Here is a 24,274-nt window from a genome sequence, read left to right on the forward strand (position 1 = left end):
GTATTGCTCCATATGCCAAAAGAAGTTATCCAACTCTTTGGCATCCCGCTTGCCACTAAACCCTTGTGGCTTTGGCACCTCCACCCTCAATGCCTCCTGTGTGGCCATGACTCGTGCCAACACAGCAGCCTTGTAAATGGCCAACTCCTACCTAACCTCCTAGTCTTGGGACTCCATTCGAGTGGCCAAGGCCTCCATCCTTGACTCCATGCTAGCAAGCATGCTCAAGACCTTTTCTTGGAAGGACACAAACTCCTCGTGTGACACTGGTTGAACCTGTGAGACTAGCATCTCCTCACGAAGGTCTTGGATTTGTTCCCTAAGATCCTTCATACCCTTCTCCATGCCTTGCTCGATCAAGTCCAACCCCTCCCGAGTGTCCGCCATGGCTAGCTCCACTTTGGCTAACCTTGCCTCCATGTTGACAACGACATCACGAGACTTATCCTTCCTACCCCTGCCCCGTGCAGTAGGCTCGGTCTCCCTTCCATGAGTTTGCTCACTAGCATCCTCAACATTGGACCCCGACATGCTTCCTTCACAATGCCCACTTCGCAACCGTGCTCTGATACCAACTATCATGGATTTAGTCTTTTCCTAAGCTCGTGCGGCACTTAGACAAGTCAAAACACTTGATCTTGCTAAGTCAGCCTTACTCCCAATGCTTAGCTAGCTTGCTAGGCTAAGATGCTCATGACTTGGAAACTTTAGAAGGCATAGTAGGCAACTCTTAAAGAATGGAAGCTTTACAAGTGCTTTGGGAACTCACCTACTTGGTTGGTTAGGTTCTTGAGTGGTTTTTGGATGGTGCCTTAGCCAAATGAGGCCTTAACTTATTTATAGGCACCTTAGGAAGTCTCTAGAACCTTGAAAGGTTCCTTACAAATCAAGAATAATCTAGAAGCTCCTACACTAGTCTACGTACAAGATAACTTTGGAAGATTCTAGAACACCCCACGCTATTCCAATGCTCTCCTAGCCAAGTGTAAAGATGTGTGGACATCTCTAGCCCTCTCTAGAAGCTTCCATACTCTTCCACTTTGTAGTTAAGTGTAGATGTCTCCAGGGGCCTCTAGAAGCTTCCCACTTCCTAATATAAGCCCATGGGGAGGGTCATTTGAAGCATCTTGTGACAATAAGCTAAGGACATCCAAAGGGGCCCAATGCCATCCTTCAAAAACTTGACTGAGGCAAAAAAGGAACCTGTTAACACCCCCCCACTACTTAGTTTCTTTGAATCCCAAATAATCAAAACCCCTCCCAATGCCCTAGAAGCCGGAAGAGAAGCCTAATCCTTATTCCCATTCGTCCAAACACTACCAACAAACCTCCTATCACACACCTCCATTTTTGTTTCTTGAAACATTATGACATTTGGGTTCTCATGTCGCAAAAAATCTTTAACCACCCTTCGTTTTTTCCTATAACCCAATCCTTAAATGTTCCGATTGATGATCTTCATGACAAAAACCCCTCTGTCCCTAATCCTCGAACCAGTTCCTACGAATCTCAAAGAAGAATATACCTTGACATTCATAGAACTTAAGACCAAATGAACTCTAGCCATTTTGCTGGGCGGAAAACCCTCTATTCAAAACCCACCCAAAGAGGAAAACTCAGCTTCAACAAGGCATTCTGTAATTAGGTTAGGGGGCTCACTAGGCACACTGGGTAGAGTCTTAAGGAAGTTAGTACCCTTACGCACTTGGTTCGGACAAGCTAATTAGGACTCCCCAATATCTAGGTCAAGATTGCCAACAAAATACTCACACAAAGCACCATTGTCCTTTTTTTTTGGAATTCACTTCAGATACTATTTGGAATTCAGTATGACACTGAGACAGATTGACTAGGTTGGGAAGAGCGAGATCAAAATAAAACAAAGGTTGATGTGCCAAGACAGAGGAGGGGGGGAAGAGCTAGAAATGATGATTAAGAGAAAGAAGACAAAGTTACCTCTTTGTTTTCCTCTACCAACAAACCACAAGCCCCCTCTAAGGACTACCTTTTTGCTCTAGTTACTAGACTAGAAGGAAAAACTAGGATTGAAGAGCCACAATGAGCAAAACCCCTAATTCCCTTAGAATCTCCTTTATCTACAATGTTAGGAGTTGAGCAAAATTTCGCCTTCCCTCCAAGCTGATTAGCTACCTTTACTGAAGACATTTACTGAACGAGGCATTCATTCATACCCGTGTCTCCAACTGTCAACAAAGCCCCTTCCCTAAAACTTATTCTTTGAAGCCCTAATCGACATTTAGAAGTGAGAGGACTTAAGTTGAACCTTCGTGCCTTTTGTAACCCCACTTCAAGAGCAATGTCCTGTGACAAAACATCTTGTGCTGGAACTAGATCTTTCTTCTATGGAGGCCCACTTTGTCTTCGAAGCCCTTGTCGGCAACCAAAAATTGAAAGGCTAGGGCTTGTCCGCGACTTCTTCAAACCAATTTTTGGAACGAAACCCCCTAGCTAAGAAGAAGAGGCCTTTGTGCTTATCGTCCCTTTTGCAAGTGAAACAAGCAGAAAGGAGCCTTCTTTACATAAAGAGCCTTTCCCACACTCTTGACCCAACATCGTAAGTCAACGTTCATTTAATTTATTTCCCCTCTCCCGGCCCACTTTTGCTTCAACCAAAAAGGTGCGGGTTCTTAAGAGAAATGGGCCCTTCCCTTCTACACAGTATTTGAAGCCTGATACCACTCCTTAACACCTGAATAGGCCTTACCCCCGCCGGCCACATCTTCACCACATAGTGTTGGCCTAAAGGTCCCATTACTCTCTTTATTTGAATTCAAATTAAAGAGAAGGGAGGGTGGGAGAGTTTTTCCCCACTAACAGACTCCTTATGCCATGCGTCCCCTTAAAGGCTTCCTCACCCATTTGACCTTCTACTCCACGTTGATGTTTGCTAAGTTCCCCATTAAAAGACTAACCCTTAGCAGTTAGATTTTCCTTCTCAATCATCCTTCTGCCACCTGTCCTTGAGTGGGACTCATTCCTCCTTCGAGTCGACTCAGCCATTCCTCTAACCCACCTTTCGTCTTCAACTCCAACTACTACAATTGATATCATAAAAACCCACCCCCCATCTTTCACCTCAACCAAAGCAATAAGAACAGTGTGTTCCTTCATTGATATTTTCACCCTTGCCTTAGAAAGGTCAAACAATTTCACAGTTCGTCAATCAATCTCTACCATCGTCCCCTTCTCCACAATTTTCTTCAAATGTTCCTCAAACCATAAATGGAAGGGCAAACCATGCAAATCAATCCATCCTCTTCTGAACTTCCCCAAAACTTTTGTCTTTTCCCTAGGAGACCACCTTCTCAATTGGATTGTGTACCCTCCCTTAATCTTGAAAATCCTAAACTCTTGAAGAAAAGAGGCTTCCTCAACTGTTTCTACAAAAAATAAACCTTGTCCAACAGAGAAAGGGATGATAGTCACCATGCCTTTCTGCCCCAAGAATCTCGCTAAAGCATGACCAACCTCAGCCCAATCAACAAAGATACAAGACACTCGCAAACCATTACTCTCGCCCACCTCCTAATCGAAACAGTACCTCCTCTCCTCAGTCCTTCCTCTTCGACTACGCTTGCAAAGGACCCACATTTTTGTATTTTATACTTTCATCCCTGCACTACCTTTCCTTTTCAACTGTCATCGAGGAAGGGACCACCAGCATTGAAGAAATAGCATTTTTTAGTTGCTCCCAACCCTTGCCTTTCTCGCCCTCAAGGATTATCAGAAAAGTTGACTTTCTTTTGGAGGCAAACTCCAAAAGACTGATAAACCTACCATTGTTGTGGAAGCTTACCTCCATTAAGTGAACTTCGGAATTTCCTCTGTATTTTCTGTTGAAACCCATGAAACTCTTCAACACAATAGCCTTCACCAAATACTCAATTAACCAGCCAACCTGTTCCTTCCCAAAGCCTAAAAAGAAGACAGAGCCTTTACTATACTCTGAAAGTTATAATCATGTACCTCCGGACTCACCTTCAAACCTAACCCGGAATGCCATCTTTTCCAGAGAGAACCTCTACGTCTTCTCCATCCTTTTTTAAGAAAGAACATATCAATCCCTACTAAATTCACTCAAGATATGTTCTTGAATCTGTCGAGATTCATAGAATCTAATTTAGTCGATGTTTTGTGTATATTTGGTAAGTTTAGCAAAGTGTAGAACATGAAATATTTCTAGGGATTGTATAAATGTATATTAGACTTTTTTTCTTTCCTCAAATAATTGTACAGATCTTGTATTTATACTTTATAAATTTCTTTAGTCTAATCAAGTGCGGGATCATTTTCTTCTGTCTTCATTTCTTCATCCACATGGCATCAGAGCTAATCCTTTCCTAGCATTGTTTTTGGCCTTCATCACTACCATTCCCTTCATCACCTTTACATTCATTTCTTTCTTCTCTTTCTACCTTTTTGTTTTTTCTAATGGCATGAATTTCTAAAGGAACTCCTACTAAAACAACCCAGTGGCCTAGATCTATCACCCATCATGATAATCCAACCACCATTATGATAATCCAACCCTCCAAATAACTCTCAAAAAACTAAATGGTAGGATATCTCTTAGGTGGTCACAAGTTGTGCAACTTTTCCCTAATAGTAAAGAAAATATGGGTATTTGAGTGATAGCATTTAGGCACCGAAAATCTCATATCCTTCTTTCAACTTATAGGAAGCTGAAAACTCCTAGGTGCTCTCATGGTTGATCAACTCTATGTAACATGAGATCAATAAACCTTTTCTATTCCTTTATACTACTAAAGAAGTTTGGGTTGTGATATCTTGGACATATTCCAAGAAAGAAAATGCTACTAGTATATTTGAGTTGAAGACGACAATTCACAATACAAAGCAGGGAGATTTCACTATACAACACGATAGAGGTTTTACGGCGAGAATTGGATCTACATTAACTTTTAGCAATGAAGACACTAGAGGATGTGACAATGTTGTCAAAAATCTTGGAGCAAGACTGAGTCTTTTAATTTTTAGGTGGGCTTGATCCTGAATTTGATGAGGCTAGAGGTTGAATACTTGGTAAGGAACCTTTTCCATCTTTCAATGAAGCTTTCTCTTATGCGAGCAGTGAAGAAGATCGTAGAACTATGATGATGAAACCCATTTCACAAGAAAGCACAACACTAAAATAATTCAAGAGAGTGCTAACTCTGCTGCTACTGGTCATAAGAAAGCATAGAAAAAAAGACATGAGGAAAGACACTAGGTGATGTGACTACTGTAACAAATAGAGACATACAAGAGAAATATGTTAAAAACCATATGGAAAACCTTCTTCTCTTATGAAAAAGGAAGCAACCAACCCTATAAGAAGGTGTCTCAAAGAATAACCACCAATAATTTTGAACCTACAACTAACGCACCAGATGGAATAGCTCAACCTTTAATAATGCCCCTTTCACCAAAAGTTAATGGGAGACCTTGTCCAAAATTTGGAACAAACTAGGAACTTAAGCTCTATTAATTTTACTCAATCATGATAATGTCTCATATAACCATTGGGTCATTGATTCAACCTATATTACATGGGTTTGGGTATGGGTATTATGTGTAGGTATGTGTGTAATTGTTTGATCCTTCACATCTCAAATTCTAGGACACAAGGAGTCAACTGAAAAAATCTTGAATGGTACTTGAATATGATATAATAAAGGAAAAAAATTAATTGAAATTCTCTTTCACTTCTTTTGTATTCTTTTTTTTTTTTTTTTTAATTAGAAACAAAAAAAAAATGTATTAATAGTAGTAAAGATACAAGAGAAGGATGAGAGGTCCTTCCCTCAAAATACAGAATTTGATCAAAGTAAGAATACACCCCACTATAGAAAACTATATACAAAGATAATCCCCAACTATCTCAAACTTTTGGATCACAAACCGCAGTCCAGTTAAGTTGTAAAACACTAAGCGGAACTCCTCTAAAAGCAACAATACAAGAGGCCCATAGAAAGGAATACAAATGAAGTAAATCTCATAACATCCCTTCCGATCTTCCCTTATCCTCAAAAATACTAGTGCTTCTCTTACCACACAATCCACAACAAAGTGAGGCAAGCGATTTGCCAAAGTGTCTTCTTGCCTCTAATTGAATTCCCTAAACCTCTAAAAGCAATAATCATCATGTCCTCAATACTCCTTGGTGGAACCCAATCCAACCCTGCTAGATTGAAGAGCTTGTGCCAAAGCCCAATAGTTAAAAGGCAATGTAGAAAAAGGTGGTAAATCGATTCTCCATTTCCTTTGCATAGCATGCACCATTGAGGACAAAGGGATTTGTAAGGTCTTCTCAACTGCAGTTTGTTATTGGTGTTTACCTTCCCATGTACTGCTAACCAAGCAAAGGCCTTAACCTTTGAAGGGGCTTTTGATCTCCACAAAAACTTGGCCAGAATGAACAAGACATGATTTGAGAAATTTGACAAGGCCAAGAAAAAAGATTTAACAGTAAAAAAGTCTAATGAGGACAAAGATCAAGCTCTTGAATCTACCACAAAAGGAGAAAAATGCACTGAACTAAGGGAGGACATGAGTCTCTGAAAGAGTTCAATTTTCGTATCAGTGAGATTATGACCAAAATTAAAATTCCAAGAGAGTGGATACGAATTGCCAAGGACAACTGAAACAATGAGGTTTTTCACGGAAATAACTCTATAAAGACCAGGGAATTGAGAGCACAAAGGTTGGTTACCTCACCATAAATCTTCCCAAAAACGGATTCTCTCCCCATTCCTCACCACTAAGCGGATATATGGGGAGAAACCCTGGAAAACTTGTGCAATAGCCTTCCAAGGACATCTGTATGACCATCTAACCACCATGTTGGCATCCCATAATTACTCGCAATGATCTGATGCCAAAGACCACTTCTTTCCCTAGGGAACCTCCAAAGCCATTTCCCTAAGAGAGTATTATTTCCAAGGAAGTCTTCCCAAATCCCAAATCTCCTAACTCCTTTAGCTTACAAACAACATCCCACTTGATAAGATGATCTTTCTTCTCTTCCCCCACCCCAAACCAAAGGAAATCCCTTTGTAGTTTCTCAATCTTTAAGGCTATTGATACTGGGATCTTGAAGAGGGAGAGGAATGTGAGTCAGACTTCGACTAAATTAAACTAATCCCCCCCCCCCCAAAAAAAAAAAAAAAAAACCCTTTTTCCACCAACCTCCTCGATATTCTCTCAACCACCAGATCCCAAAAACCAATTGTCTTTGGGTTCCCTCCTAAGGGAAAACCCAAATAAGACAAAGGCCACTCTGTAATCAAGGATCGAAGCCAAACTAGACAACAACACCTGGCTTGTATTAATACCTAATAGGGTGCTTTTTCCTAAATTGATTTTCAATCCCGATACTTGCCCAAAAACGAAAAGGTTTAGCTTGAGGTTTTGAAGATGTTCCTGAGAGGTTTAGAGAAGAACATGGTGTCATCTGCAAACTATAATAAAGACACTCTAGTCCTATCCCTACCCACAATGAAACCCTCAGTTAACCTAGTTTCCTCTGCTCTGATTATCATCCTACTTAGAACATCTGCTACTAAGGTAAAAGGAAAAAGAGAAAAGGGGTCTCCTTGTCTCAAACCTCTAATGGCCTTAACCCAACCCTTTGCATTTCCATTAACAAGGATTGCAAAACTTGTTGAAGACAAACATCCCCTCATCCAAGATCTCTATTTTGGGTTGAACCCCTTCCTTCTTGGGCACCAAAGCAATGAAAGTAGCATTTGTACTTTGATTTATTATCTCATTAGTGTGGAACTCTAGAAACACCCTCATAAGGTCCTCTTTGATCACATCCCAACACTCTTGATACACTGCAATAGTGAACCCATCTAGGCCAAGGGCCTTTTCCTTATTCAATTGGAAAACTGCAAGGCATACCTCCTCTTCAGAGAAGGGTCTGTCTAGCCAAGCCGCACTCTCTCAAGAAATAGGGACCCAATCTAAACCTTCAACCCTCCAAGAAGCACCTACGGATTAGGAGTAGAGTTTCCCAAAGAAATTTACAATCTCCTCTAAAATAATTTCAATGTTGCTTAGAGTCAACCCTCCTTAGAGACCAATGACTTAATGAACTTCCTATTTCGCCTTCCATTGGCCACTCTATGAAAGAACTTAGAATTGCAATCTCCTTCTTTTATTCTCTTGACCTTAGATTAAAGCCTCCAATGGACCTCTTCCTTAACTAACAGTTCCTCTAACTCCCTTATTCTTAAAGTCCTTTCTTTACTCAAACCCCCAATGACAATCCACCAATACTTGGTCTTAAATCACCAAAATCAAATAAAAGGCTACAAAAAGACTAAGCTACCCCCTCCTTTATCTCGTCCTCCTCAAAAAGCCAGCTACCATTTACCTTAATCTTGGCTAAAAAATTCATCATTTTCTAAGTATTTTCCATTTTATGAAGGAATTTACTGTTCTTGTCCCCTTCTTTTAACCAAGTTTCCTAGGACTTCACCTCCAAGATGGTAAGAGGCTGAAACCATATGGAGGACCTAAATGAATCCAACACTAAGGAACTCTAACATTGGAACCATAACAATGCTCAAGCAAATAAGTTTGTGCATAGAGTGTCGTTAAGCAACATTAGCAAAGTTGTTTCCTTCCACAAGGAAAATCGGAAAGAAAAGCCACATTACAAAGTCAGGTCTTGATACCCATTTTGCCTTTCTAGGTTTACAGTTTATTTTATTTTTATCAATTTTATACTTTTTCTTAATATTTGAAACTTGAATTGTAAAACTTCTTTTTTCCTACAAAAGTTTGAGCCTTGAACATAGTAAATGGTGAATCCAATTTTTTTTTTTTTTTTTTTTTTGATAAATAATAGTGAATCCAAAGCACTACATTAATTTGGTAGGAGCATATTTAACTATAATGAAATTTTGACATTCTTGGTCCCCAACCTTCAAGCAGAAACTGATCCTTTGATCATCTTTTTTTAACCCATATAGTCTCTAATGCCTTGGAGAATTCCAGTTATCGTAACTCTTGCAAAAGGACAAGTAAATTGTCCAAATATAGATAAAATGAGCAAAATTGCTTTATGCATTCCACAACAGACAAGAGTAATTACCAAGCCACTATAATGCACCTGCATACTTGACATGTTACATCTCAGAATACCATAATTACAAGTAAAACAACAAGAAACTTTTGAACAAAATATGTAAAAAGGAAATCAAGAATACTTTTTGTGCAAAGAGTAGGAAATGATAGTATAGTAATTACTTTGAACCTCCAGCAACGCGATACTTAATATAATAGAGAGTACCAGGTTCTTCAGAATATTCAACTTCCTAACACCACATAAAGAAGGTTTTTGTAACATGCTAAATTTCAAAACATAAAAGAAGCAAATCAGTGGCACCCACAATAGGACCTATAAATACAACATACCAAATCTGAAACTGCAGTCTGTAGATTAGGAGACCAGTTGACCATGTAAGACCCTGAAAGGAAGAAAATGTCACTTCGCATGATCACTAACTACAACTAGATTATCAATGATACAATGAACTATTTTTAAACACCTTATGCTTGAGAAATATGTGACTTAGCTGTAAAAATAACCTGGAACGCCAAGAAAGGAAAAAGAGAAAATAACTTGAATATTATTTTCATTATCAGACTTTAACAATTCATTTTTTTTAAATAGGTAAATATTCATTGTATTAATGGCGTCTAACAAAAGAACGCACTGAAGTATACATAATGCATACAAAGGCACCACATAACTAGGTAAAAGGGAACATAAGAAACAACCCCCAACCATTACATGGAGCTTAATCAATCGATAAAGTCAAACATCAACAATGAATCAACTCATATGTGCACTTTAGCCCATTCCCAAAAAATTATACATAAAGGATTGTTTGAGTATTTGATATGTTTTTTTGGTATTCTTAAATGCTCACTTATTTTTCTCCTTCCTATGGTCCAAAAAAGGCATAAGGGAGCACTTATCTGAGCATTATTCCTCTTACTCGCTACAAAAGTTTCATGCTAACTCAAAAGATCATTCTTTACTAAGGAGGGTAATACCCACTCTATTCCAAATAGAGTGAAAACAATTCCCAAAATATTACCGCTTTCAAGTAGTGAAAAAGGATATGATCCATCGTTTCTTCTTTTTCTTTGCACATATAGCATCTTTGCATAATCATACACCTTCTCCTTATAAGCTAGCCTAAATTTAATATCCTACCCCAAGCGGCTTCCCAAGCGAAGAATCTGATTCTCACCTAAGTCCAAGAATTCCAAACAAAGACAGAATGGAAGGGTCTCAATGCTTCCAATGGACAAAGAGGAATAAAGAGATTTAACTATAAAAAAAATAAAAATAAAAAATAAAAAACTTTTTGGATCCTCTATACCATTTTATCCTCAATTTCCCTTTTTTTTTTCTTTTTTGATAAGTAATCTTCAATTTCCCTATCAATAGACGTCAATTCGAATTGCTTGAAAAAAGTCTTCACCCCCTCTAACTCTTAATCATGGAATTGCCTCAAGAATTGAGGATTCCAACATCCTCTTTCCCTTTCTTGATCTCATATCTCAGCTACCCAAGCATCTTTAGAAAACAAGGTCCCTAAGGGTCAAATCACTGCACCACTTATCCTTCAAGAATTTCACCCTCCACCCATTCCCCTCCACCCCCAACAAACCTGATCTTACTTTTGAAGGTCTTCCACCCACTTCTTATTGTCTTTCACACTCCCACTCCATAACTTTCTCTAACAACTCTAGAGCACCATCCTTTCACTTCCTCACCATATTTACTTTTCATCACCATCTCCCAAAAAGAATCCCTCTCTAATCCAAATCTCCCACACCATTTACCTAGAAGCGTTTTGATAAGGATTGACAACCTTCTAAAGCCCAATCCCCCCTCCCTCTTGTTTGTGCAAATTATTGACCACTTGACTAGATGAAGCTTTTTCTCCAAAGCCCCACCCACCATAGGGGATCCCTTTAGATCTTTTCTAGCTCTAAGCTAACCTTTCTTGCAATTGCAAAAAGTGACATAAAATCGGAACGGTAGAAGGTTGTCAATCCATAGAATAAAATCATTTTACTAGGGAACTTTAACAATTCTATCAACAACATGGAATATAAATCCCAATATTTTAGCAAAAAATTAGTCATTGGGTATCAAGGAAAAAATATTGATGGGTATCAAATCATTGTAAAAGAATCGGCTGGCTACCAATTAAAATCACTAATAAAATTGGGATAATCATTTTTTATGAGACAACCATTATTTTCTTACTTTGTCATAGAAAGCTATTGATTTATTGGCCATCTTCTATGGATTTTTGGGATAAAATGGGTAAAAAAATCAATGAAGCCATCCAATGGTTCCTTCTTAATGCATCAACAATTCAATTCATTGAAAATGGGTAGTGAGATCCAATGGCCCATCTAGACCATGCTCTAGAAAGGAAAGGGTTTAGTACAAGATAGAAGTCTTGGATGAGGAGTTACTTGTCTTGGAAAAAATTTTGTGGTCTTAGTGAATGAAAATGTCAAAGGATGAGTTAAGCAACCAAGGGTTTAAAAGGAGGAGATCTTTTTGTCATATTCCTTTTCACTATTGAAACTGTTGTTTCAAGTAGGATGTTGAGAGAATAGGAGATTGTTTACTGGAAGGATTAATAGTGGGTAGGAGGACTAGAGTTTCTCATTTGCAATTCGCAAATGGCATCATCTTTTCTTCAAGAGTTGGTATGGAAGATTTGTAAAATCTCAAGCTAATCTTGTTGGTTTTTTAGCACATATCGAGACTTAAGATCAATTTAGACAATAGTACTCTCCCTGATATAAACATGAGTCAGAACCAAATCAGTAGGTTGGCTTTGATGCCTAACTGCAAAGTCTCTAATTGGTCATTATCCTACCTCGATCCACCATTAGGGGGAACCTAAAAGCAAGAGCTTTTCGGGATCCAATGATTGATAAAATCTCTTGGAGATTGAATGGATGGAAAAAAGCCTTTTTATCATTAAGGAAAAGATAAATTCTAATTTAATCATGTTTGTCTCACATTCTTAGATATTTCCTCTCTCTTTTCAAGATTCCATCATCACTGGACTCAAAGATTGTGAATTACAAAAATATTTTCTATGGTTAAGGGTTGGTAAGGGTAAGAGAGATCATCTCATAAGTTGAAACCTAGTGTGTAAGCCTAAGGTGGAAGGCGAATTAGGGTTTAGGAAGATTTTTCTAAGGAATTGTGCCCCCTTAGGGAAGTGGCTTCGAAGGTTTCTTAGGGAAAATTTTTCTCTCCATTTATGGGACATAACCTAACAGGTGAGACCTCGGAAAGCCTGCATAAATTTTTTAGGATTTTTCTAAGCACACTTGCTTTGTGGTGGTAATGAGGAAAGAATTTGTTTTGGGGAAGATTTATGATAGGGGAATCAACCTTTATGTTCACAATTTCCAAGTCTTTTTAGAGTTGTCACAGTTGGAAATCTTCCTATCTCATCTCCTTAACATCTCTTACCCTTTTTTTTTGGAACCTCAATTTTCGTCGTAATCACACCAACTTGGAGATAAAGGACCTTGAAAGACCTATATCCTCTCTAACTCATGCATACTTGTTTCCATCCGTCCCAAATGCAAAAGCTTGGCCTTTTATCTTCTTTCGGCTTTTTTTTTTTTTTTTTGATAGGTAAATAGGAGAATATATAAAAAAGCGCTAGCAAAAGGCACAGCCAAGTACACATGCAGTATACAAAAAAAAAAGGCCTAAAGGCTAGCAAAAGAATAAAGGGGCAAGGCTAATACAAACCACCCAAACAACAAACCCAAACCCAAACCCAAACCCTTAGAAAGCTAGCTAATCCCTAAGAATGACAATAAGCTGCCTAAAAGCCCTTCTAAACTTACAAACCATCATCCAATCAGGGAAACAAGACTGCGACCTCAAAGTGAGACAATTAAACCCCCACTGTGGGGCCCTTTCCCCTGATTGAGAGAGGAGAGCAATTGTAATTCACCAAACATTCAAGCTTTCGAATTTCCTTCTCTAGACAAGAAGACAAAGAATTCTTTAGCCTTATTTATGGTACCTTTGTCTTAATCTTGTCCAATCTATCAAATCCAATTGTTTTCAATCCAATTAATTTTTTATAGAATCTAAGGTCAAGGCCTATAATTGACTAGTGGCACACAAGAAAGTAAACACTAATGACTTGCTACAATTGAGAAGACCTTACAAAACTCTTAGTCCTAACTATTGCATTTTGTGCATGAAGAGTGGAAAAACAGTTGATTATCTTTTTTTACATTGTTTATTGACTTTAAGGCTATGACACAGACTAATGAGACTAGCCAGTTTAGATTGGGCTCCTCTTAGAAGTATATATGACATGATGATCATCTTATATAGGGCAACACTAGTGAAGGCAAGCTCCTTTAGCGAACCTTTTACCTCACATTGATTTGGATAGTGTGGTAGGAAAGAAATGCTAGGAATTTTTAGGACAAGTGGTGGACATCAAAGGCACTATGGGATCTAATTCATTTCTATTTCTCTTTCTAGGTCTCTTGCACAACAGCATTTAAGGACACTTCTCTTAATGTTGGTCAACCCTACTAGTTTTAGTGCACAAATCAAAAGGGTTTGGATAGCAAGAAAAGTAGAAGGAGATTTGTTAGCCCTCATGGAGTAATGAGATGTTTTATATTGTATATCCTTATGTGGTACTATACCGATGTATATCTCCTTAGTATACTGAAGGACTTCAATCTTACATTTTTTTTAATCAATTTTTGTAAATATGGGGAGGATTCTTCATCCTTCTAACATACTTCTTTACCTACATTTAGTACATATTTTGTTTCTTAGTAAATAAATAAATAAAATTTATGATAACGAAAATCTAAAACAACCAATAAAATAAATAACAAATATTCTTGAAATGTTACAATTAATAATCCTAACATTTGAGCTATTCTTAGCCAATCTTCTTCTTTTTCTTGGAATCTTAATTTCCATCGCAATCTCACTAATTTGGAGATTAGAATCTTGAAAGTCAATCATATCAACCCTCACTCATGAGTCATGTGCACTTGTCTCCATCTGCCCCATATGTGAGAGCCTAATCATTGTCTAATAACTTTAGGGTTTTGGCACAGTCTATTCAGACAAGCTAGGATTGATTTGGGTCCTAACCAAGAATATATGCAACATGATGATCATTTCATATAAGCATTTAGAAAGCTCCATTAAGGCAACACCCTTTGGCAAATTGATTCTCACATTGCTTTAGACTGTGAAATAAGAGAGATGTTAAAAAGATTTAGGATAAATGGAAATGCTAAATATGTGTGATTTGCTTCACTTTCATTCCTCTTTTTGAGGCTCTTACACCATTACTTTGAAAGGCATTCCTCTCAGTGTTGTCAGACAAGTTAGGATTGATTGTGTCCCATCCAAGATTATATGTGATACAATGATCATTTCATGTATAGGTGGTTTGAGAAGCTCCATTAGAGGCAAGACTATTTGGCAAATTGTTTGTCTCACATTGCTTTGTATTATGCAACGAGAGAGATGCTAGAATTTTTTTAGATAAATGGAGGATACTAAAGACATGGGATTTACTTCATTTCTATTCCTCTTTCTGAGCCTCTTGCACTAATGCTTTCAAAGCCATTCCTTTCAATGTTATTCAGCCTAATTGGCATTCGGTGTATAGATCAAAAGTGTTAGGACAACATTGAGAGGAGCTTAGTTAGGACTTGTGGAGATGACATCAATGTATATTGTTTTGTGGTCTAAACCTTCTTGTATAGGCTCCTTGTATAGTGGAGAAGTTCAATCATGTTTTGATAAGGTTTTTGTAATTGTGGGGAGGACTCCTCATCCTTCTAATGTTCTTTTTATATATAATTAATATATCATTGTTTGTGATCAACAAAAAAAAAAAAAGTTTCATCCAACATTTTCATTTGTTTTTTTAATTGCCTCAACTTTTTAAATTTTAACGAACTTCCCATCCCAAAAAATTGGTCACAATATTTCCACCAATATCAATATTTTCAACATTGGTCAACATTGAATCATAGTGGATTTTCAGATGGTTAAACATGAATTTGAGACAACTTGTGATGCAATCTATTATTTAGCATGATTATGCGATGCAGCAGCCAGGGGGAAGGATGTCAAAATGGATGGGTGGCAATACAAGAAAATATGGAATAGAAATGCATGCATTCCCAAGAAGCCAGAGATGACATATACTGAGGACAAGATACGAGAGTGGTCCATGATGATTCACCATGTGCAGAAGAGTGACTTGATTCAAGTTTAAGGCAGAAAGAAGCAAGAGGGAGGGCAAAACAAATATGGATTCAAGCAGTGAGATAATTGGAAGTTATTTAGTTGGGGACCTAAGTGGAGCAATATGGCAGAAAGGATTCATGTAGCCAACCCAAAGTAACTCAGACCAAGGATTTGTTGCATGAAGTTGAGTGTAGCAGCATGGATAAATCTGACTTACTATTAGATTGTTTTTCAGTGAAAAAGAAGCATTAGGATAATGAAGTTTCAAGTAAACAGAGATCAACAAAATGTGAGCTCAAAACAGCTACAAGAAAGTTGACATTAGTGACTAATGAAAGCTAGCCAACATTTTTTTTTTTCTTTTTCTTGGAAAAGAGAAAAGAAGAAAAAGGCTGACTTCCAACTTTTGAATTTTGAACATTTTCCTCCAACTATTTAAGTTTTGTAAGAAAAGGAGAAATGAGTGTCTGCTGAATTTTCTTAGCCTCCATCGGAGACATGAGTGCATTTTCAGGAGAGTAAGCAAGTGTCCCCTCTTAAGTGAGTGGCCCCAAGCAATCAACTTATTATTTTTTGTGGAACAATTATATAGCTCTCCTCTTTGTTGACAACAAAATTCTTTTGTCACTCTGTGTTGTTGCGCTGCATCAAGTTAGGAATCCAAGCAAACATAGTTCTTGAAGAAATATAGAATTCTAGTGGCAGGAAATTGGAAAAAACCATACTTCACTTACGATTACCAAAGGTATTCTTTATCTGTGTATCAAACTGAAAAGCAAAGAAAACAATTGGCAACAGTATCATAGAGGAAATACCATCTTGCTTACCATTACAAGAGGCTATTAATAATTTTTCTGACACTCTAAGTGAACCGTCGAACATCCACGATGGTCCAATAGAAAGAAAGATTGAAGTTCTACTTTGACACAAACAGACCCAAATAGTTGCAGGCATTGAATGTAGCTTTCTCCAGCAACTGGCAGATGTTTCTTGAAACCCTTATGTTTAACTTCTTATATTTTAAATAAACCAAGTATCAGCTACATTGCCTAGAAACCCCTTGATGGTACAATTTATAGTTAAACCACATGATATAATGTTAAACAAATCAATTATTTATTTGAAAACATCTAGTCAACAAATAACCTAGTTTGTGGATAACGGTGTTCACAAACTCAAAAATCTACCTTAAAATTCTCAAGTTAGGTATCAAAAAAAAAAAGTTGCTATTGAGCTAGAACCATCAAAATATTTGGTAAAGTAATTTAGATTATACCTTGATAAATTAAGCCTCTCTCATGAAGCCTAACAAAGGCCTCAATTACAGCCCCTGCAACAATTAAAAATCATAGTCTCAGAACATATTACAAGGTGTTAAATTATTAAACTTTTAATAGACAGTTTCAGAAGCATATAAAAACCACGGTACAAGTTTAACAAATAATTTGACAAACAACAAAATCAAGCTTCACATCCATGTTGTATAAAACTTAACAATTAGACCTCATATGCTATCCTTCTACCAAATATATGAAGACAATCCAAACCATCTCACAAACTTTTTAAATTGGTTGGAGTTTTACTGGTTAGAAAACTATCTTACGACTTAGCTGCTCATCAAGGGTAAAGTGTTCCCTTGTCCAATCACAGGAAGCCCCGAGTCTCTTAATCTGATTTGTAATGGTTCCACCGTACCTAAAAAATAAAACATCAAATAAAAAATCCAGATAGGGAGAGTAATAGGACAACTTCAGTAACTCAAATTTTCCATCTAATGTGAGCATATCAAGCTTAAACATTGGATATTCTACAACAATATGATACATTGGTTAGGAGAAAAAGTAACTGTTGTATCTGGAAACTCATCTAATGAATTAATAGCCTGTGAAGGGTGGTGGGCATGGTCATTATATTTTTGTGTGTCTAAACAAAAGTTTACACTTTTGTGTTGAAGAACCAGAATTTGAATTGGAAAATTATCCAAAGAAGAGGAGACCCACAATGAAGATGAACTTAGTGAAGAATGTAATTACTATAATGGTATGACATAAGGCCATAGTCTTGTAATATGACATTTGTTAGCCATCCCAAAGGTGAAAAGAGAAGAAGATCGGTGGCATAGCATTTTCCACACACGTATCTCTTGTCAAGGAAGCTTATGTACCATGGTTGTTGATGGATTTAGCAGTTTAAATATAGCTTAGCAAGAGCTTGTTGAGAAGATAAACCTTAAAACAAAGAAACATCCAAATCTATTCCAAGTAGCATGGGTTAACAACACCTCCATTCGAGTAAGTTACCATTGCTTGGTCACATTCCTTTTTGGTAAGCACTTTGAAGAGTTTGTATGGTGTGAGGTCTTACCAACAAAAGTGAGTCACATTTTGTTTGGAAGACCTTGGCTTTTTTATAGAAAGGTTCAGCATGATGGCTATGAAAATACATATACTCTCATACACAATGAGCATAAGAAGATCCTTTGTCCAATGAAAAAAGTTCCACCCGTTAAGAAGCCGAATGAGACACAACCAAAAAAGGTATTTACCATGTGTCAATGTGAAATGGAGAGCACAAAAACTAAACTTATTTTTGCTTTAATGGCACAGGAAGTGGATGAATTTAAAGAGAAAGATAAGGAATATCCAATAGGAGTACAGAATATCCTTGATGATTTTTCTAACTTGAGGCCTGCATAATTGCCTAATGAACTTCCTCCCATCCATGACATACAACTTGCCACAAGCTTGCTAATGACTCATAATTATTTCGAGAACTATCAAATAGTTTCACAACCTTCGAAAATCTTTTGAAGTTTAGTACTTGTCTTACATAAAATTGAACAAGTTCAAAAGATCTTAAGATCCTATCTTACCACAATAAAGAGTCGATGAAGAAAGAAAGGGTGGAAGGAATTGTTTGGGATTTCAATTAGCCATGGAAAATCAATAAAATATTGTGCAAATACTTCAGTGTTCTACTTCCAATATTTTCTTCTAATAGATGTGTCGAAAATCATAAAATATGTGGGAGAGTTTATTTAGTGTTGTAAATGGAACATTGTGATTTGATTTAGTAGAGTAAATTAAGGGATAGAATCAGCTGAGTCAATGTTTCTAATTTAGTTTTTACTTTTTCTATTTTCAGGATAGTGATTGTTTGCAAAGCTGCATCTTTTTATTTTTTTTCCTTTTGCATGTACTCAAGAGTAGTCTTGTATATATATGTTGTAATCCTAAACTTCAAAGAAAGAGGAACAATTTTTTTCTGAACTTCAAGATGTTATTTAAACTATTTTACTCTCCTTCACATCCTGTTAGGTAGGCCCTTTAAACTTTTTGTCCATTTTATCTATCAACAAGAACATTTCTAACATGCGTTTATAAACCAACACACAAAAATACATATAAGCACATCCTCGTATGGGACTTTTGGGCTTTTATAACACATAATGACTGCTAGGAACAACAAACAAACAGAGAGAGAAGGAGGGAGGAATGGATGAGAGAGAGAGATGCATGGTGCAACATAATGCTATGTAACAGGTGATAGGAATAATCAATTGAAAACCATAAATAGCATAAAGAAGATCAAATGGGGAGGGACAGCAAGATATACTTCTCTTTCCACTCCCAAACTCGCTTTGTGAACTCATCTCTACTCAATTCAGCCCTTTTTATTCCTTCAGATGCAAGCATTCTTTCCACAACCAACTGAGCAAATAAATAAATAAATAAATGTAAATGATTAAAAATAAAAATTAATGCAAACAAGAGAATTTGGAATATGAAATACCACCTGAAAAGAAAAATGGGTTAAACTTACCATAAACATACATAATACATTCAGCTTCATGTATTAATAAAGAAAGAACAAAGAACAAAGAACACGCACCACCTCAGAAGTTTTGGTGTAAAACAAAACACAATGAAATCTGATACTGGATCATAACATTGTAGCAAAAATTGTGGAAGTTGAAGAGGCATTGACTCTTTCAGTGCATTTGGCATGTGATAATAGAATTGGGGGCTGAGGTAGAGGGACCCACTCTCACCTTCACTGTTTGTTTTTATTATGGAAGCTTTCAGCAGATTAATTGCTAAGGCTAAGGAGGGAGGTTTTATTAAGGGTGTTAAGATAGAAGGTAGAGGGGAAGAAAGGGTTCAAGTTTCTCATTTATTACTCGCAAACGATACTCTCCTCTTTTGTGAGGATGATGAAGATCAACTGGAATATTGAAAGTGGATTGTCACTTGTTTCGAGTTGGTTTCAGGACTTGATAAATTTGCAAAAAAGTGAAATCATTCCAATAGGGGGCATGGAGGATGTGGACAGAGCTATTGTCCTATTTGGATGCAAAGTGAGGAGATTTCCTACTTCTTATCTAGGTTTACCCCTTGGAGCCCCACATAGATCAATTGGTGTTTGGAATGTAATAGAGGAGAGATTCAAGAGGAAATTGCCTACATGGAAAAAACAGTATCTATCCAAAGGAGGAAGACTTGTCCTTATAAAAAGTACTCTCTCAAGCCTCCCGATCTATTTTATGTCTAATATAGGACAATCCTAGGATGGTTGCCTACACTCAAGGGTAGGTGGGCTAGGGTTTTATTTTTAGGGTGTAAGAAGAGGAACAAGGAATAAGTTTTATAGTAGAGAAAAATATAAGATAAGAAATAAAGAGAGAAAAAAAAACAACGAAGAAAAGATCGAAAACCTTAGAGTCTCACTAAAGCTTTCTAAGAGTCACCTAGAAGAAAATCAATGGAGTCTCACCATTAAGGGTTACAACCTTGCAATGAAAGAAAACATAATATTATTAATATCAATCATCCCTTTGATTTACATTGATTAGTCTATTTATAGGCTTCTCTAAGAAATCCAAAGTTTGCTAGGACTCTAATAACCTATTATGATTCTAATTCTAATTATAACATCCAAAGTCTACTAGGACTCTAATAACCTATCATAACTCAAACTCTAATTATATTATAACTCAACTAACTAATCCTAATTAGACTCCAACAAATACCAATCCTAATTTAATTCCAAGTAATATTAATCCTATTTTAATTGCAACTAATACTAATTCCCTTTCTTGATATATATCTTGGAGATTCATCCTCATCAATGTTGCTCTCTATAATTCCTAAGAAAGTGATAACCAAATTAGAGAGAATTCAAATGAACTTTTTGTGGGGGAAGATGGAAGAGAGGAGGAAGTTTCACTTGGTAAATTGGGCAGAGATTTGTAAGGATAAGAAACATGGAGGATTGGGGCTAAGGCACTTGGAGGGTCTTAATCAAGCCTTGTTAGGCAAATGGTTATGGAGATGTTCCCTTGAGAGGGAAAGTCATTGGAGAAAAGTCATTCTTGGAAAATTTGGGGAGGTGGAGGGGGGTTGGACCACTAGAGAGGTGAGGAATTCTTATGGGCTAAGTCTTTGGAAAGACATTAGAAAAGGCTGGGAAAATTTCACTCTTAGAACCAATCTGCATTGGAAACAATAAACGCACAAGATTTTGGTGGGATAGTTAGGTTGGGGAGATTAAGTTGAAGGATGTTTACCCCACTCTTTTCAAGCTTTCATCCCACAAGAATGCAACAGTGGCAGATTTATGGGGAAGGGGAGGGGGTAGAGGTGGATGTTAGGAGGTTTCTTTTAGTAGACCCTTCCAAGATTGGGAGCTAGAGGAGGTGTCTCGTTATTTGGAACACATCTCTTCTTCAAAAGTGTGAGAAGAGGAGGACACTTAAAATTGGAAAAATGATGGGAAGGGAAAGTATAGTATCAAGTCTTATTATATTTCTCTAAGGGCTGAGAACAATCTTTTATTTCCAGCTAAAGAGGTTTGGGGATCAGGCACTCCTCTCAAAACTCATTTTTTTGCTTGGGAAGCAATGTGGGGGAAGATATTAACGGTAGATATGTTGATGAAGAGGGGATGGCCCTTGGTTAATAGATGTAGTATTTGTAAAGATAGTGAAGAGTCAACTGATCATATTTTAATTCATCGTGATAGGACAAAACAACTTTGGACATTGTTGTTAACAACTTTTGGTTTGGTTTGGGTATTCCCGGCTTCAATGAGAAATTTTCTCCTATAATAGAAATTCAAGGGACTAGGGAAGAAGAAAAGAGTAGTTTGGCAGCTGGCTTCGATTTGCTTATTTTGGTGTATTTGGGGAGAGCGCAACCGAAGGATCTTCAAAGATGAATAATTGTCGGACCAAAGGCTGAGGGTTCTCTTTTTCAGATCCCTTGTGGAGTGGTCTAAACAGTTGCTGGATTTGGAGATCCTCTCTCATCTGAAGTTTCTAGAGTCTCTTTATTGTGGCTAGTCTCGCTCTTTTCTAGGTTTCTTCTTTCTTTTTTGGTGCTTGGGTTGTTTTTTTTTTTGTATATTGCCTGTATACGTTGAGTGCAACCCCCTCCCCCTTTTTTCTTTTTTTTCTTTTTTTGTGCTTCTTAATACAAGCTTTTGTCTATAAAAAAATAAAATAAAAAATAAAAAAGAATTGGGAATGGAGGTGAATCACAATACCATAGAGAAGAGAGGAATCAAAATCATTATAAGAGGGGATTTTGGCTTCCTTTGATTCTTATTCTCATTTCTAATAACTATACCAATGCAGTGATAAATGGGAAATGGACAGGATTTCCCATTACCATTCTTTATTCTAGCGTTCCAGACATCCCCTCAGAGAAATACAAAGAAAAAATTGCCCTACCAATATGGTTGATGGAGGATTAAGAAAGATGGAAAGTTCTTGGGTATTGCAACCTAAAATAGAGCAACAGTGATATGAAATATAGCATTTCGGTGAGGAACAAACCTGAGTCGCAATACCAGCATGATCAGTCCCGGGAATCCAGAGTGTAGGTCTTCCCTTCATCCGATGGTATCTAACCATGATATCCTATCAAAGTAAATCACAAAAACATATAAAGGGGCACAGCATCACTGAAACTAGTAAAATAGAATGCCAAGAAATGATTATGTAGAACATTTCAAGGCCTTAGTTAGAACATTCAACATATCAAGCAAGAAACTATCTAATGATTAAGCTACTAAACATAATGCCATGAAATGTCAAGAGAAGAATTTAAGAACTTAATATGTAATTTCAACATTATTTAAACCATCATTTAAATAATGATTTAAACCATTATATGCTTGATTCTTAATGTAGAAGAAAAATTAAAAATCCACGAATCAGTTATTCTTGAGCTTTCAAATGTAGCAAAATTTGAACATACGCACAACTCACTGATACATCAGCCAATAAAGATGCTATTAGCATGTATCATGGAGAACAAATGCATGAGAAAAGCATCAAATTAAAAGTATGGTACTTGATCCAGTTCACTAAAATATCTAGAACATTGCAAGATAATCAAGGAAATATCCAAACATTTGAGAAGTAGCCACAGTGCCAAAGCAAGTAGTTCAGATGTAGATGCAGTAGCATGGCAATAAAGTAAAAACATCAACTCATTTATCAGGTGCTCAGAAACCATTTCCACAACCTCCAGAGTCACAAACATCGCATGCCCCATGTGCAGTGAACCAGTAACATTAGGAGGAGGCATCGAAATAACAAAAGGATCACTTCCCCGGTCCAAATTTGGCTTAAAATATCCTTGAGAGTCCCACCTAACATCCAAGAATTATACATTAATGCAAAACAATCCCTGAGATCACATAAATAAATAAACATATACCCTCAGAAGCACTATGAAAAGCAAGCCATCCACCAGTAAAAAATAGAATCACCGTGAAAAATAAAAGGAAGTATAAAATATAAACCTACATTTGAGGCTAACAGAATTAGCATGATCATCACTTTCATCAAATGACGCAAATACAAACCCACACAAATAAAAAAAAAAATAAACAAATGAAAAATATAAGCAACAGCTATCGAGAAATGAAATACCAATTATATATCCTTTCTTCTGAAGTAAAATCAAAGGGCTTTGCTGTCTCTGGTGAAGTAAAGACGTCATTCTCTCTTGCAGCAACTGAAAGGTAACGAGAAATAACAAATTCTCAACATCCAATGGGTTATAGATATTTCAGAAACAAGCGTAATCTCCAAAGAATCCTTGAACTGAGGCCCAGTTTGGTTGCACAAGAATTGGAGAAAAGAAATGAAAGGAAATTGAAACCTTGTATTTTGCAACACCATCATTTTTAGAATGAAAATGTGCCAGTGATGTTGACTTAAATTTATTATCGTTTGTTTTCTCGGAAAGTTTAAAAAATTAAATTTTGTTCGCCATTTTGGGGCAAATTCTTAGCAACCAAACGTATATGAGAGAGAGAGAGGATACCAGCAAAAAATCTAGGTTTCAAGTGAGAATGAGAAAGCCTAATTCTGAGACGGCGATGAGAGAAGAGAAGAGGATTAAGTCTATAAGCAGAGCAGGAAGATAAGAGGGATGGCGTTGAGAAGGCCATTTGGCGTTAACCCTAACAGGGGGCTTCAGAGTCTCAGACACACTGAGAGCAGCTTCCCGCTCTTTCACCTTAACGGATCACGTATTGCTGGACCGCCAACGCCCAACATCCGTCTGAGTTGCCCTACCCCACTTCTCGTCTATCAACGGGGCATTTGTTCAAAAGGGTCACTTTCGAAAACGTCTGTCATCCTTCTATTCTTCAAATATTTACCGAATTCTCATCCCCTTTCTTTAAATATCTCTTTGTTGTATGATGGCACAACCGTAAATAATATAAAAAGTTTAAGTTTTTTTATTTTAATAAATACAAAAATTTAATCTCTGTTGTATGAATTCACAACCGTAAATAATACAAAAGTTTAAGATTTTTTTTTTAATAAATACAAAAATTTAAGATTAATGTTGGTATGATAAGTGTCAACCATGTTGACATGTACAAATAATCTGGCAGAGGCATTTACCTGGA

General features: G+C 37.0%; 1 protein-coding gene across 2 annotated transcripts in view; it reads right to left on the reverse strand.

Annotated features, from left to right (window-relative positions):
- The window catches only part of LOC100253666 (valine--tRNA ligase, chloroplastic/mitochondrial 2), a 75,706-nt gene extending 51,694 nt beyond the window's left edge, over positions 1-24,012 (reverse strand). Inside the window, exons 1-9 of one of the 2 annotated variants that reach the window (XM_010662006.3) lie at positions 23,680-24,012; positions 23,283-23,367; positions 22,873-22,999; positions 22,179-22,262; positions 18,959-19,053; positions 16,947-17,038; positions 16,620-16,673; positions 9,448-9,500; positions 9,280-9,347 (exon numbers count right to left, since the gene is read on the reverse strand). In XM_010662006.3, coding sequence (XP_010660308.1) covers positions 9,280-9,347; positions 9,448-9,500; positions 16,620-16,673; positions 16,947-17,038; positions 18,959-19,053; positions 22,179-22,262; positions 22,873-22,999; positions 23,283-23,367; positions 23,680-23,806 — 785 coding nt within the window. In that variant the 5' untranslated portion in view covers positions 23,807-24,012. Of the gene's footprint in view, positions 1-9,279; positions 9,348-9,447; positions 9,501-16,619; positions 16,674-16,946; positions 17,039-18,958; positions 19,054-22,178; positions 22,263-22,872; positions 23,000-23,282; positions 23,368-23,679 lie in introns of those variants that run through there. The other variant, XM_019225095.2, reaches the window with a different exon arrangement.
- Positions 24,013-24,274: the final 262 nt, after the last annotated feature.

This window comes from Vitis vinifera, chromosome 14 (assembly GCF_030704535.1).
Source record: "Vitis vinifera cultivar Pinot Noir 40024 chromosome 14, ASM3070453v1".
NCBI classification, from domain to species: Eukaryota; Viridiplantae; Streptophyta; class Magnoliopsida; order Vitales; family Vitaceae; genus Vitis; species Vitis vinifera.